This window comes from Pseudophryne corroboree, chromosome 2, assembly GCF_028390025.1.
Source record: "Pseudophryne corroboree isolate aPseCor3 chromosome 2, aPseCor3.hap2, whole genome shotgun sequence".
Lineage (NCBI taxonomy): Eukaryota > Metazoa > Chordata > Amphibia > Anura > Myobatrachidae > Pseudophryne > Pseudophryne corroboree.
In genome coordinates, this window is record NC_086445.1 from 507,203,365 (window position 1) to 507,219,711 (window position 16,347).

Consider the following 16,347-nt stretch of genomic DNA (forward strand, 5'->3'; position numbering starts at 1 on the left):
AGTCCCCAGCATCCTCTAGGACGTTAGAGAAAACATTAATACAATGGGTGTCACCTTAAGGCATCTTTCTCTCTTATCTTTTGAGATTATAGCGCAGAGCAGTCACAAAGCATGATAGAGCAAGGCAAAAGCAACCACGACAGAGCTACAGAAAACTCAGCAGGCAAAGCTAAATACAAAAATACTGAATTGTCTGTATAATAGCCCTAGCAAGGCAGCATCATTAAATAAATGAATTACTGAGGATATCAAATATGTTTTTTGGGGACATATGACATAACCAGGACAGCCATAAATAGTAGAATATGCTCATAATTGCACCATATTAATTGTTTGTATTGTTAGCTGTGCCCACTCAATTTAGAGGCAAATAGCGCAAACTATGTGTAACGTGAAAGTTGTTTATTCAGTTTATATTAAATTAATGTGCTCTACCTCTCTGAAAGGAGGAGCATTTGAAAAATCCAGCTGCAATTGCATAAAATAAAATTTGTAATAAAAACAACAAATGTCCTTGCTTTCATTAATGTTTTGTTATTTTAGTCTTCAAATGCTTTACTTGGCATTAAGGTAAATTGTGATCCGGCAATTTAAATCCCTTCCTACTGGTACAGTTTTGATACTGATCAACAATTCTATCAAATGGTGACAAAAGTAGCTCATGTAACATTGCTCAAAATAATTTCAGGAAAAAACAAATGTGTGATCTGAATATTTAAAAACCAAATATAACAAAGAATTTTTTTTACATATTCAATTGTACATATGAGTTGCAAATGGTGAATCAGGTCTGACAGTATAACTTCATTAATGTATACTTACACTTTCTCTAATTTGGGAATCTAAAAGGTAGTTGTAAGGACAGAATACAATGTCGGCTTCCTTCATCAGCTCGCGAGCAGCATAGTAAGCACAAGCACGTAGTCTTTTTCCAAGGCCTACCAGCTCTTCAATGTCCCATGCCTTATTCACTCCTAGTCTGTGTTGTAATACGTTCTGCTCACTCATTTTTTGAGCACCATAGTAGTAACGACAGGATGGCCCCTAGATCAACAAAAATATAGGAATCTATTAATATAATAAAAATAAGATTTTAAACCTACCGGTAAATCTATTTCTCCTAGTCCGTAGAGGATGCTGGGGACTCCGTAAGGACCATGGGGTATAGACGGGCTCCGCAGGAGACATGGGCACCTAAAAAGAACTTTTCCTATGGGTGTGCACTGGCTCCTCCCTCTATGCCCCTCCTCCAGACCTCAGTTAGAGAACTGTGCCCAGAGGAGATGGACAATACAAGGCAGGATTTAAAAATCCAAGGGCAAGATTCATACCAGCCCACACCAATCATACCATGTAACCTGGAACATACATAACCAGTTAACCGTATGAACAACAACAGTGACGGTGCAAGACCGACTCCAACTGTAACATAACCCTTATGTAAGCAACAACTATATACAAGTCTTGCAGAGTTTCCGCACTGGGACGGGCGCCCAGCATCCTCTACGGACTAGGAGAAATAGATTTACCGGTAGGTTTAAAAATAAGAATTTACTTACCGATAATTCTATTTCTCGGAGTCCGTAGTGGATGCTGGGGTTCCTGAAAGGACCATGGGGAATAGCGGCTCCGCAGGAGACAGGGCACAAAAAGTAAAGCTTTTCCAGATCAGGTGGTGTGCACTGGCTCCTCCCCCTATGACCCTCCTCCAGACTCCAGTTAGGTACTGTGCCCGGACGAGCGTACACAATAAGGGAGGATTTTGAATCCCGGGTAAGACTCATACCAGCCACACCAATCACACCGTACAACTTGTGATCTAAACCCAGTTAACAGTATGATAACAAAAGGAGCCTCTGAAAGACGGCTTCCTACAACAATAACCCGATTTTTGTAACAATAACTATGTACAAGTATTGCAGAATAATCCGCACTTGGGATGGGCGCCCAGCATCCACTACGGACTCCGAGAAATAGAATTATCGGTAAGTAAATTCTTATTTTCTCTATCGTCCTAGTGGATGCTGGGGTTCCTGAAAGGACCATGGGGATTATACCAAAGCTCCCAAACGGGCGGGAGAGTGCGGATGACTCTGCAGCACCGAATGAGAGAACTCCAGGTCCTCTTTTGCCAGGGTATCAAATTTGTAAAATTTTACAAACGTGTTCTCCCCCGACCACGTAGCTGCTCGGCAGAGTTGTAATGCCGAGACCCCTCGGGCAGCCGCCCAAGATGAGCCCACCTTCCTTGTGGAATGGGCATTTACATATTTTTTGCTGTGGCAAGCCTGCCACAGAATGTGCAAGCTGAATTGTACTACAAATCCAACGAGCAATAGTCTGCTTAGAAGCAGGAGCACCCAGCTTGTTGGGTGCATACAGGATAAACAGCAAGTCAGATTTCCTGACTCCAGCCGACCTGGAAACTATATTTTCAGGGCCCTGACAACATCCAGCAACTTGGAGTCCTCCAAGTCCCCAGTAGCCGCAGGCACCACAATAAGCTGGTTCAGGTGAAACGCTGACACCACCTTAGGGAGAAACTGGGGACGAGTCCACAGCTTTGCTCTGTCCGAATGGACAATCAGATATGGCTTTGTGAGATAAAGCCGCCAATTCTGACACTCGCCTGGCCGAGGCCAGGACCAACAGCATGGTCACTTTCCATGTGAGATATATCAAATCCACAGATTTGAGTTGTTTAAAACAATGTGATTTTAGGAATCCCAAACTACGTTGAGATCGCCCAGTGCCACTGGAGACATCAAAAGGGGGTTGTATATGCAGTACTCCCTTAACAACTTCTGGACTTCAGGAACTGAAGCCAATTTCTTTCTGGAAGAAAATCGACCGGTCGAAATTTGAACCTTAATGGACCCCAATTTGAGACCCATATACACTCCTGCTTGCAGGAAATGTAGGAATTAACCTAGTTGAAATTCTTCCGTGGAGCCTTCCTGGCCTCACACCATGTAACATATTTTCACCTAAGCGGTGATAATGTTGTGCGGTCACCTCCTTCCTGGCTCTGACCAGGGTAGGGATGACCTCTTCCGGAATGCCTTTTTCCCTTAGGATCCGGCGTTCACCCGCCCTGGCGTCAACGCAGCTGCGGTAAGTCATGGAACAGACATGATTCTTGCTGAATCAAGATCCTTTCTAGTATCTCTTGAAGTTCCGGGTACCAAGTTCTTCTTGGCCCAAACCGGAACCACGAGTATAGTTCTTACTCCTCTCCTTCCTATCATTCTCCATACACTGGGTATGAAAGGCAGAGGAGGGAACACATACACCGACTGGTACACCCACGGTGTTACCAGAGCGTCCCAGCTATTGCCTGAGGGTCTCTAGACCTGGCGCTTCATGTGGGACGCCATCATAACCACCTTTGGTCTTTCCCAACGGTTTACAAACATGTGGAAACTTCCAGATGAAGTTCCCACTTTTCCGGGTGGAATTCATTTATGCTGAGGAAATCTTCCTAGTTGTCCACTCCCGGAATGAACACTGCTGACAGTGTTATCACATGATCTTTCGCCCAGCGAAGAATCCTTGCTGTCATTGTCCTCCTGCTTCTTGTGCCGCCCCGTCTGTTTATGTGGGCGACTGCCATGATGATGTCCTACTGGATCAGCACCGGTTGACTTTGAAGCAGAGGTCTTCCTAGGCTCAGAGCATCGTAAATTGCCCTTAGCTCCAGTATATTCATGTGGAGAGAAATCTCCAGACTTGACCACACTTCCTTGGAAATTTCTTCCTTGTGTGACTGTTTCCCAGCCTCTCAGGCTGGCATCCGTGGTCACCAGAACACAGTCCTGAATGCTGAATGTGCTGCCCTCTAGAAGATGAGCACTCTGCAGCCCCCACAGAAGAGACACCCTTGTCCTTGGAGACAGGGTTATCCGCTGATGCATCTGAAGATGCGATCCGGACCATTCGTCCAGCAAATCCCCTGAAAAGTTTTTGCATGAGATCTACCGAATGGAATCGCTTCGTAAGAAGCCACCATTTTTCCCAGGACTCCTGTGCATTGATGCACTGATACTTGGCCTGGATTTAGGAGGTTTCTGACTAGGTCGGATAACTCCCTGGCTTTCCCCTCCAGGAGAAATACCTCTTTCTGGACTATGCCCAGAATCATTCCTAGGAACAGCAGACGTATCATCGGAAAACAGCTGCGATTTTTGGAATATTTAGAATCCACTCGTGCTGTCGTAGAACTACTTTAGATAGTTCTTTTCCGACCTCCAACTGTTCTCTGGAAACTTGTCCCTTTCAGGATATCGTCCAAGTAAGGGATAATTTAGATGCCTTTCTTCTTTTAAGAATCATCTTTTCGGCCATTACCTTGGTAAAGGCCCGGGGTGCCGTGGATAATTCAACGGCAGCGTCTGAAACTGATATTGACAGTTCTGTATCACGAACCAGAGGTACCCTTGTTGAGAAGGGCAAATTTGGACATGGAGGTAATCCTTGATGTCCAGGGACACCATATAGTCCCCTTTTTTCCGGTTCTCTATCACTGCTCTGAGTGACTCCATCTTGATTTGAACCTTTTTATGTAAGTGTTCAAAGATTTCAGATTTAGACTATGTCTCACCAAGCCGTCTGGCTTCAGTACCACAATATAGTGTGGAGGACTAATACCCTTTTCCTTGTTGTAGGAGGGGTACTTTGATTATCACCTGCTGGAAATACAGCTTGTGAATTTTTTCCCAATACTGCCTCCTTGTCGGAGGGAGCCGTTGGTAAAGCAGGCTTCAGGAACCTGCGAGGAAAAAATGTCTCGACTCTCCAATCTGTACCCCTGGGATAATACTTGTATGATCTAGGGGTCAACTTGCGAGTGATCCCACTGCGCGCTGAGACTCTTGAGACTACCCCCCCACTGGTGGAGGGCTTCTTTTCCTGGGAAGGGGCTGCCTGCTGCAGTCTACTTCCCTTTCCTCTATGTCTGGGCAGATATGACTGGCCTTTTGCCCGCTTGCCCACATGGGAACGGAAGGATTGAGGCTGAAAAGACAGTGTCTTTTTCTGCGGAGATGTAACTTGGGGTAAAAAGGTTGGATTTCCCAGCTGTGGCCGTGGCCCCCAGGTCCGACGGACCGACCCCAAATAACTCCTTCCCTTTATACGGCAATACTTCCATGTGCCGTATGGGATCTGTATCACCTGACCACTGTCGTGTCCATGACATCTTCTGGGAGATATGGACAACGCACTTATCTTGATGCCAGAGTGCAAATATCCCTCTGTGCATCTCGCATACATATATATAGAATGCATCCTATTAAATGCTCTATATCAATAAAATATTTTTAGTCAGGGAATTCGACCAAGCCAACCCAGCACTGCATCTCCAGGCTGATGGCGATCGCTGGTCGCAGTATAGCCACCGTCTGTGTGTATATACTTTTTAGGATATTTTTCCAGCTGCCTATCAGCTGGCTCCTTGAGGGCGGCCGTATTTGGAGACGGTAACGCCACTTGATAAGCGTGTGAGCGCCTTATCCACCCTAAGGGGTGTTTCCCAACGCGCCCTAACTTCTGGCGGGAAAGGGTATAACGCCAATATTTGCTATCGGGGTAAACCCACGCATCATCACACACTTCATTTTATTTTATCTGATTCAGGAAAAACTACAGGTAGTTTTTTCACTTCCACATAATACCCTTTTTTGTGGTACTTGTAGTATCAGAAATATGTAACATCTCCTTCATTGCCCTTAACGTGTGGCCCTAATGAGGAATACGTTTGTTTATTCACCGTCGACACTGGATTCAGTGTCCGTGTCTGTGTCTGTGTCGACCGACTGAGGTAAATGGGCGTTTTTTATAAAAAAACCCTGACGGTGTTTCTGAGACGCCTGGACCGTTACTAATTGTTTGTCGGCCGTCTCATGTCGTCAACCGACCTTGCAGCGTGTTGACATTCTCACGTAATTCCCTAAATAAGCCATCCATTCCGGTGTCGACTCCCTAGAGAGTGACATCACCATTACAGGCAATTTCTCCGCCTCCTCCAGCATCGTCCTCATACATGTCGACACACACGTACCGACACACAGCACACACACCTGGAATGCTCTGACAGAGGACAGGACCCCACTAGCCCTTTGGAGAGACAGAGGGAGAGTTTGCCAGCACACACCAAAAAACGCTATAATTACATAGGGACAACCTTATATAAGTGTTTCTCCCTAATAGCATCTTTATATATATATTTATATCGCCAATTTGTGCCCCCCCTCTCTGTTTAAACCCTGTTTCTGTAGTGCAGTGCAGGGGAGAGCCTGGGAGCCTTCTCTCCAGCCTTTCTGTGAGAGAAAAAATGGCGCTGTGTGCTGAGGAGATAGGCCCCGCCCCTTTTACGGCGGGCTCGTCTCCCGCTCTTTAGTGAAATTTGGCAGGGGTTAAATATCTCCATATAGCCTCTGGGGGCTATATGTGAGGTATTTTTAGCCAGTATATAGGTTTACATTTGCCTCCCAGGGCGCCCCCCCCCCAGCGCCCTGCACCCTCAGTGACAGCGTGTGAAGTGTGCTGAGAGGAAAATGGCGCACAGCTGCAGTGCTGTGCGCTACCTTTAGAAGACTGTCAGAGTCTTCAGCCGCCGATTCTGGACCTCTTCTAACTTCAGCATCTGCAAGGGGGCCGGCGGCGCGGCTCCGGTGACCATCCAGGCTGTACCTGTGATCGTCCCTCTGGAGCTAATGTCCAGTAGCCAAGAAGCCAATCCATCCTGCACGCAGGTGAGTTCACTTCTTCTCCCCTCAGTCCCTCGTTGCAGTGATCCTGTTGCCAGCAGGACTCACTGTAAAATAAAAAACCTAAGCTAAACTTTCTCTAAGCAGCTCTTTAGGAGAGCCACCTAGATTGCACCCTTCTCGGCCGGGCACAAAAATCTAACTGGAGTCTGGAGGAGGGTCATAGGGGGAGGAGCCAGTGCACACCACCTGATCTGGAAAAGCTTTACTTTTTGTGCCCTGTCTCCTGCGGAGCCGCTATTCCCCATGGTCCTTTCAGGAACCCCAGCATCCACTAGGACGATAGAGAAATCTTATTTTCTCTTACGTCCTAGAGGATGCTGGGGACTCCGTAAGGACCGTGGGGTTTATACCAAAGCTCCCAATCGGGCGGGAGAGTGCGAATGACTCTGCAGCACCGACTGAGCAAAAGCTAGGTCCTCATCAGCAAGGGTATCAAACTTGTAGAATTAAGCAAAGGTGTTTGACCCCGACCAAGTCGCCGCACGGCAAAGCTGTAATGCCGAGACGCCTCGGGCAGCCGCCCAAGAAGAGCCCACCTTCCTAGTGGAATGGGCCTTAACCGAATTTGGAACCGGCAATCCAGCCGTAGAATGAGCCTGCTGAATCGTATTACAGATCTAGCGAGCAATAGTCTGCTTCGAAGCAGGCGCGCCAATCTTATTAGCAGCATACAGGACAAACAGTGCTTCTGTTTTCCTAACTCTAGCCGTTCTGGCTACATAAATCTTCAAAGCCCTGACTACGTCCAGGGAACTGGAATCCTCCAAGTCACTCGGAGCCACAGACACCACGATAGGTTGGTTCAGATGGAATGAAGAAACCACCTTAGGCAAAAATTGAGGGCGAGTCCTCAATTCCGCTCTATCCACATGAAAAATCAAGTAGGGGCTCTTGTAAGACAAGGCCGCCAATTCTGACACTCGCCTTGCCGATGCCAAGGCCAACAACATGACCACCTTCCAGGTAAGAAATTTCAACTCAACCTTGTTAAGTGGTTCAAACCAGTGTGATTTTAGGAACTGCAACACCACGTTCAGGTCCCACGGTGCCACTGGAGGCACATAAGGAGGCTGGATGGGCAGCACTCCCTTTACAAACGTCTGGACTTCTGGAAGAGATGCCAATTCCTTCTGAAAGAAAATCGAAAGGGCCGAAATTTGTACCTTAACAGAACCTAATTTCAGTCCCATATCCACTCCTGTCTGCAGGAAGTGGAGAAAACGCCCCAGATGAAAATCTTCCTTAGGTGCGTTCTTGGTTTCACACCAAGACACATACTTTCGCCAGAAACGGTGATAATGTGTCACCGTCACCTCCTTCCTAGCCTTTATTAAAGTAGGGATGACCTCTTCCGGAATCCCCTTCTCCGCTAGGATTCGGCGTTCAACCGCCATGCCGTCAAACGTAACCGCGGTAAGTCTTGGAATATACAGGGCCCCTGTTGCAACAGGTCCTCCCTCAGAAGGAGAGGCCAGGGATCTCCTGTGAGCATCTCTTGAAGATTTGAGTACCAGGCCCTTCGAGGCCAGTTTGGAACAACGAGTATCGTCTGTATTCTTCTTCGCCTTATGATCCTCAACACTTTTGTGATGAGAGGAAGAGGAGGAAACACGTAGACAGAGTGGAACACCCACGGCGTTACCAGGGTATCTACTGCTACTGCCTGAGGGTCCCGAGACCTGGCACAATACCTCCGAAGCTTTTTGTTGAGGCGTGACGCCATCATGTCTATTTGAGGAATTCCCCAAAGACGTGTTATGTCTGCAAAGACTTCTTGATGAAGTCCCCACTCTCCTGGATGGAGATCGTGTCTGCTGAGGAAGTCTGCTTCCCAGTTGTCCACTCCCGGAATGAAGACAGCCGACAGAGCGCTTACGTGATTTTCCGCCCAGCGAAGAATCCTTGTGGCTTCCGCCATTGCGACTCTGCTTCTTGTCCCGCCTTGGCGGTTCACATGAGCCACTGCTGTGACATTGTCTGATTGAATCAGAACTGGTAGGTTTTCGAAGAAGACTCTCCGCTTGTCGAAGGCCGTTGTATATGGCCCTGAGTTCCAACACATTGATGTGTAGACAGGACTCCTGGTCTGACCACAGTCCCTGAAAATTTCTTCCTTGGGTGACTGCTCCCCACTCTCGGAGGCTCGCGTCCGTGGTTACCAGGATCCAGTCCTGAATTCCGAACCTGCGACCCTCCAGCAGGTGAGCACTTTGCAGCCACCATAGGAGAGACACCCTGGCCCCTGGGGACAGAGTTATTTCCCGATGTAAGTGCAGATGCGACCCGGACCATTTGTCCAGAAGGTCCCATTGAAACGTCCTCGCATGGAACCTGCCGAAGGGGATGGCCTCGTAGGCCGCCACCATTTTTCCCAGAACTCGAGTGCATTGATGAACTGACACCCTTTTCGGTTTTAGCAGGTCTCTGACCATGTTCTGGATGTCCTGGGCTTTTTCCAACGGGAGAAAAACCTTCATTTGTTCCGTATCCAGTATCATACCTAGGAACGTTAGTCGAGTTGTTGGAATCAACTGTGACTTCGGTAGATTCAGAATCCAACCGTGTTGCTGGAGCACTCTCAGAGAGAGCGTTACACTGCTCAGCAATTTCTCTCTTGATCTCGCCTTTATCAGGAGATCGTCCAAGTATGGGATAATCGTGACTCCATGCTTGCGCAGGACCACCATCATTTCCGCCATTATCTTGGTGAAAATCCTTGGGGCCGTGGAAAGCCCAAACGGCAACGTCTGAAATTGGTAATGACAATCCTGTACAGCGAATCTCAGGTACTCCTGATGGGAGGGACATATGGGGACATGAAGGTATGCATCCTTTATGTCCAGTGACACCATAAACTCCCCCTCCTCCATACTGGCTATAATTGCCCTGAGCGATTCCATCTTGAATTTGAATCTTTTCATGTACAGGTTTAGGGATTTTAGATTCAAAATAGGTCTTACCGAACTGTCTGGTTTCGGGACCACAAAGAGGGTTGAGTAGTAGCCTCTTCCCTGCTGGTTCAAGGGAACCCTGATAATTACTTGCTGTAGACACAGCGTTTGAATTGCAGCTAACACTACATTCCGATCTGGTGTAGAAGCTGGTAATGCCGACTTGAAAAATCGGCGCGGGGGCAGGATTCAGGTCTGAGCTGACCCAGGCCTGGCTGAAAAGTCGAAGACGTGCCCCCACCGGTGCGGAGTCCCGCAGGGGAGCCCCAGCGTCATGCCGAGGATTTTGTAGTAGCCGGGGAGGACTTTTGTTGCTGGGCGGGTGCTCTTTTCCCTCTAGCCTTACCTCTGGCAAGGAAAGAGGACCCCCGACCTCTTCTGGACTTTTGCGACCGAAAGGACTGCATCTGATACGGTGGTATTTTCTTTTGCTGTTGGGGAATAAATGGTAAAAAATTTGATTTACTTGCGGTAGCTGTGGAAAACAGGTCCGTCAGCCCATCCCCAAACAATCCATCTCCCTTATAGGGTAGGACATCCATATGTTTTTTTGAATCCGCATCACCCGTCCATTGGCGAGTCCATAAGGATCGTCTCGCTGAGATAGACATGGCATTGGCTCTGGAAGCCAGCAATCCAATATCCCTTTGAGCATCTCTCATAAATAAGACTGCATCTTTAATATGGGCTAGAATTAACAATACAGTATCTCTATCCATGGTACCAAATTCAGCCGTTAGATCATCTGTCCATGCTGAAATTGCGCTACATACCCATGCCGACGCAATTGTAGGTCTTAGCACAGCTCCAGTATGCGAATAAATAGACTTTAAAGTAGTCTCCTGCCTGCGATCCGCAGGATCCCTGAGGGTCACTGTGTCTGGAGACGGTAGCGCCACTTTCTTGGACAGGCGCGTTAAGGCCTTGTCCACAGTGGGAGGTGATTCCCAACGCACCCTGTCCTGTTTAGGGAAGGGGTATGCCATATAAATTCTTTTGGGGATCTGCGGTCTCTTTTCCGGAGTCTCCCAAGCCTTTTCAAAGAACTCATTTAGTTCATGAGATGTGGGAAAATTTATAATCTGTTTCTTTCCCTTAAACATGTGTACCCTCGTGTCTGGAACAGAAGGTTCATCAGCAATATGCAACACATCCCTTATTGCCACAATCATACACTGAATGCTTTTTGTCACCTTAGGGTGCAATTTTACTTCATCATAGTCGACACTGGAATCAGAGTCCGTGTCGGTAGTAGTGTCCACAATTTGTGCCAAGGGACGTTTTTGAGACCCCGACGGGCCCTGTGAGTCGGTCCAATCCGAGGATTGACCCCCTGATGCCTCCCCTGATTCAGCCTTATCAAGCCTCTTATGTAAAGAAGCCACACTTGCATTCAACATATGCCACATGTCCATCCATTCCTGAGTCGGCACAACCGACGGGGACACACCACTCATTTGCTCCACCTCCTCCTTGGAGAAGCCTTCCGCCTCAGAGATGTCGACACGCACGTACCGACACCCCACACACACACAGGGATATACCTATAAGGGGACAAATCCCCAACCAGGCCCTTTGGAGAGACAGAGAGAGAGTATGCCAGCACACACCCAGCGCTCAAATAACACTGGAAAAACAAAATGACCAGATAGCGCTTTTTTATATACTATCCAAATTCCCACTCACTGCGTTACCAATGTGCTCCCCCCCCCTCCTCTTTTTCCAGCCTGTGAAGTGTTCAGCAGGGGCGAGACCGGGGAGCCAGCGTTCTCATGCAGATTCTGTGGAGAAAATGGTGCTGGTTAGTGCTGAGGATCAAGCTCCGCCCCCCCAACGGCGGGCTTCGGTCCCAGTGCAATTGTAATAAAATGGCGGGGATCTGTGATTTACTGCCTCCGCAGCCTAATCATACTCTATTGTGCCCAAAATTGAGGATTATTGCTGCCGCCCCCCCCCCCCCCCCCCCCCTGCGCCCTGCACCCATCAGTGCTGCCTCTGTGTGTTGTGTCTGGGAGCAATGGCTCACGAAGAACTGAAGTCTTCTGCCGCCTGAGATGTCTTCTATCTTCTCATACTCACCCGGCTTCTATCTTCCGGCATCTGTGAGGAGGACGGCGGTGCGGCTCCGGGACGAACCCCAGGGTGAGACCTGTGTTCCGACTCCCTCTGGAGCTAATGGTGTCCAGTAGCCTAAGAAACAGAGCCTATCAGTTAAGTAGGTCTGCTTCTCTCCCCTCAGTCCCACGATGCAGGGAGCCTGTTGCCAACAGGACTCCCTGAAAATAAAAAACCTAACAAAATTATTTTTCTACAGAAAACTCAGGAGAGCTCTCTGCAGTGTACCCTTTCTCCTCTGGGCACAGAATTTAACTGAGGTCTGGAGGAGGGGCATAGAGGGAGGAGCCAGTGCACACCCATAGGAAAAGTTCTTTTTAGGTGCCCGTCTATACCCCATGGTCCTTACGGAGTCCCCAGCATCCTCTAGGACGTAAGAGAAACTAGGTTGTGTCTGTACATAGCAATTTTTTTTTAGAAATATACTTCTAGGGACTGTTTATGAACCATGGAAACGAATAATAATTTCAATATTGTAGTATGTTTGTTCTGGAATCACACAAAAAACTAGTGGATGAAATTGGATCTTGTTTTCACTATTGTATTGCTAAGTAACCTAGATAAAAACTGAAGTATGTATGATCTCAATGTGACATCAGGAGCAATTTAGGAAAAAACAGACGCTTGACACTCATCACACTGAAAATTGGTGTTCCGATCATGCTTCCGTAGAACTCGACTTCGCCCAAGTTATGCAACAGAACACGACTTAAAGTGACTGCTCTGCAAAGGAATATAACCAAGGCGAGATTCAAAAGGGATGTGATACAGGTGATACTGTGTTTATACCACGTCTACCCCTTATCCCCAACAAATTTCCGTTTCAATTCAAACGCCTGCAGTTTCCTGTTAGCATCTGCTTGTCTATGACGATCAACAAGTCGCAGGGGCAAACACTCAGGGCTGCAGGCGTAGATCTCAGGGCCAACTGCTTCTCCCTTGGGCAGCTTTACGTGGCTTGCTTACAAGTTAGTAGCCCCAAGCATCTGTTTGTGTTAATCCCTGAAGAAAAAAAACGCAGATGTTTACAAAGAAATTTTGTGATCAATGTATACAATATAAAATACACATCACAATTCTAGATGGCACTACTGTCTTTGTAAAATTAGTTCCGCTGAGCAGTAACAGACATCAACGCGAGCGAAGCAGAGGGCAAACGCTAGTATAAATAGTAGAGAGTAAACATTTTACCAGTAAACATACATTTCTCCACAAACAAAACTACAGTAAAGACTTTTTATAAAATGTTGGTGTCTAGTGAGAGCTGGATTAAGACTCTCTGGTGCTTTACACAACATGCTGGCAGGGTTTATGGCACAGTTTTTCACCGCCAATCAACAAGCACCGTCAACAGGTCATGTTTTCAGGATTTTTCTCTGTGGAAACGAGAGATAATAACGGACCAAGCAAAATAGATTGACTAATCAGCAATGGTTAAAGAAATCCAGAGAAAATGACCTGGAAGGCTTACTTGAGGATTAGAGTTGAAAACCCATGGATTTAGGAAGTATCAGGCTCTATGGGGTAAACTTAATAAAAATCAGGTTTGCTCAGAGTTTAAAACACAATTGGCATTGCAGGCATACATGACAGTTTTTCAAAATCAAACACTCAAATTCACTAAGACTCATGTTTGACAGAGTCGCGTTTTCCAATAGTGTATGCAATCGTTTAATCGGATTTAATAGTGTGAGTGTTCAGTCATGTTTGTGCCTGAATTTTAAAGTCCTTTCTGTGAGCAATGTGTCTTGAGAAGCCTACACAGATCAGTGTGATCTGTGCAGTGCTTTTTTGTGTAAAAGTAAATAAACTTTTTCAGCACTTTTTTTTGTGCTGAACAAGCCCCCTCGGCTTATACTCGAGTCAGTGGAAGGAGGGACACGAAGGGCACAGCGCGCGCCTCTCCTGTGTCCCTCCTGCGTCTCCGGTGGCAGCGGCGGGTCTATTAAAGGAAGTACCCGTTCATGAGCTCTGATTGGCTCATGAACCGGCACTTCATTTAACAGACCCGCCGCGGCCGCCGGAGACGCAGGAGGAACACAGGAGAGGCGCGCGCTGTGCCCTCCGTGTCCCTCCTTCACAAGACAGCGCGGGAGCGGCGGAAGGCAAGTAACTGGCACTGGGGGAGCATATTTGGCACTTGGGGGGGGGCGCATATCTGGCACTGAGGGGGGCATATCTAGCACTATGAGGGCATATCTGCCACTGAGGGGGCATATCTGGCACTATGAGGGCATATCTGGCACTGAGGGGGCATATCTGGCCCTGTGAGGGCATATCTGGCCCTGAGGGGGCATATCTGGCCCTGAGGGGGCATATCTGGCCCTGAGGGGGCATATCTGGCAGTGTGAGGGCATATCTGGCACTGTGGGGGCATATCTGGCAGTGTGGGGGCATATCTGGCAGTGTGGGGGCATATCTGGCAGTGTGAGGGCTGTGTACGGCTAGAGCTGTATTTCCCACCCTAGGCTTATATTCGAGTCAATAAGTTTTCCCAGGTTTTTGTGGTAAAATTAGGTGCCTCGGCTTATATTCGGGTCGACTTATACTCGAGTATGTACGGTAGTTAAAAATAAAAAAATTGCATGGGGTTACTCCCACTTTCTGCCGAACCAATAATAATAAAAAATAAACACTATTCACTGGGTTACCCTGGCCAAAGCAGTAACCCTCCCAACTAGCCAACCTAGGCCGGAGATTCCTGGGGAAGTGGAGATCAGCCAATAAAGGGACAACCCCCCCCTCTTTATCCCGCAGGCCTGGGATAAAGCCAGGGGCTATAGTCCGCGCCCCTGGGCAGTGGGTGCGAGGTTAATAGTATTCAGTAAAAAAGACAGAATGAAAGTAATATCTACTGTCCTGCAGCATTAGATCAGTGATGTTATGAGTAAAATATGAAAAATTGGAATGAAACAGTTTAATGAAGAAAAAACAAAGTGGCAAACTTTATACAATTGAATATTCTAGCATATATTTTGCTTATTTTATAGGATGTTGTCCAGCGTCACTTATTATTTTATTTATTATATTATTTTATTACAGAAAAAATGATGTGAAAGACAAAAAAAAATGAACCTTAATAAATTACTCAAGCTAAACCCCCTACAACTATTAATCACATCAATATCCTAGTGCATGGAACTTGAAAAAGAGTGGTTCCTTTAAATCATTCACCTATAGAAGAATGCAGCCTTCATTTTATTTTGGCTCCAAGGCACTGGTTGCTATAAGCAGCTTACATTCTACAACAGAGAATCTGTTAGCAGATGCCCCATCAAGTGACTGCATTTGTAAAGGACATTCAACTAAGGTTTAAAAATCTTTCACAAGCCGTGCCAGAAATACGATTACAGACCAAAACGTCTTTGTGCTGAAATGTCCTGGGGGCTTTAAAAAGTTCCTATAAACATTTTAGGATTCCCAAACCTGCGAAGGAAATGCAGGGATGCTTTAGCAGTCTTGTGGGATTGGACCCATGTTTTCATACAAGATATACTACATTTACTTGGCTCATAAAAAAATAAATAAAAGTGGCTCTTGAGAAGTTGTTTTAAACCAAGTGGTACATTTAACTCTTTACAAGTTTGCAAAACTAAAAAGGGGATTACTTATATAATTTTAAGGACTAACCAAAGAACACAAAATGCACAGAATAATAATTACGGGAAAGAATAGGATTGTTTGAAGTTTTTTAGAAGCCTTTGATGGTACTAGTAGGCAACATAACATTTATGGAACAATCCATTTTATTTGCAGTTAGGGCTGTATTATCCTACAGAGCCATAAGAGCTGCCGAACCTTGGATAGTTGGTTCATACTAGGTGGTGCATCTAATTATTATATCGCTGGGGGCTATCCTATTAGCCAAAATGTGGCGGCAGCATCGTCTCCCCATCAATGCCGGCACTTGTTGCTGATTAGGCTTAATCCACGATCAGCTGCTGCTATTCATTATCCCATGCATTTTCACGCGATCGCTGGTCCGTTTTCGTCCGAAGAAAATGGACCCTATTTGGATACAGCAATGATGGCTAAAGGTCATTAATCGCGATATCCATCCATTTTCACACACCGAAAACAGATTGGATCTAACTGGATACCTCACTAATTATCATAAAATATATACACAAACATTTTTCTAGATTATGAATGTGTTTGAATTAAGGTGATAATGACTTGCCATGCTGCGCATGATAGGAGAAATTAATGGAAATGTCAGAAGTTATCTAAAGGAAGTCACACAAATAAGTATAGAATGAAAGGTTCACAATAATTTGAGCTGTGATGATAAAAAAAAAATTATAATAAGATTTTACTTACCGGTAAATCTATTTCTCGTAGTCCGTAGTGGATGCTGGGGACTCCGTAAGGACCATGGGGAATAGACGGGCTCCGCAGGAGACAGGGCACTTTAAGAAAGAATTTGGATTCTGGTGAGTTCTGGCTCCTCCCCCTATGTCCCTCCTCCAGACCTCAGTTAGAGAAACTGTGCCCGGAAGAGCTGACAGTAC

At 46.6% G+C, this 16,347-nt stretch overlaps 1 protein-coding gene across 5 annotated transcripts in view; it reads right to left on the reverse strand.

The window, feature by feature from the left end:
* BRIP1 (BRCA1 interacting helicase 1) overlaps positions 1-16,347 on the reverse strand; it is a 660,079-nt gene that overhangs the window by 386,349 nt on the left and 257,383 nt on the right. For 4 of the 5 annotated variants that reach the window (XM_063954025.1, XM_063954024.1, XM_063954023.1 and 1 more), the window contains exon 8: positions 823-1,044. The exons of the other annotated variant lie outside the window; for it this stretch is intronic. In XM_063954025.1, coding sequence (XP_063810095.1) covers positions 823-1,044 — 222 coding nt within the window. The remainder of the gene's footprint in view (positions 1-822; positions 1,045-16,347) is intronic. 5 annotated transcript variants of the gene reach the window in all.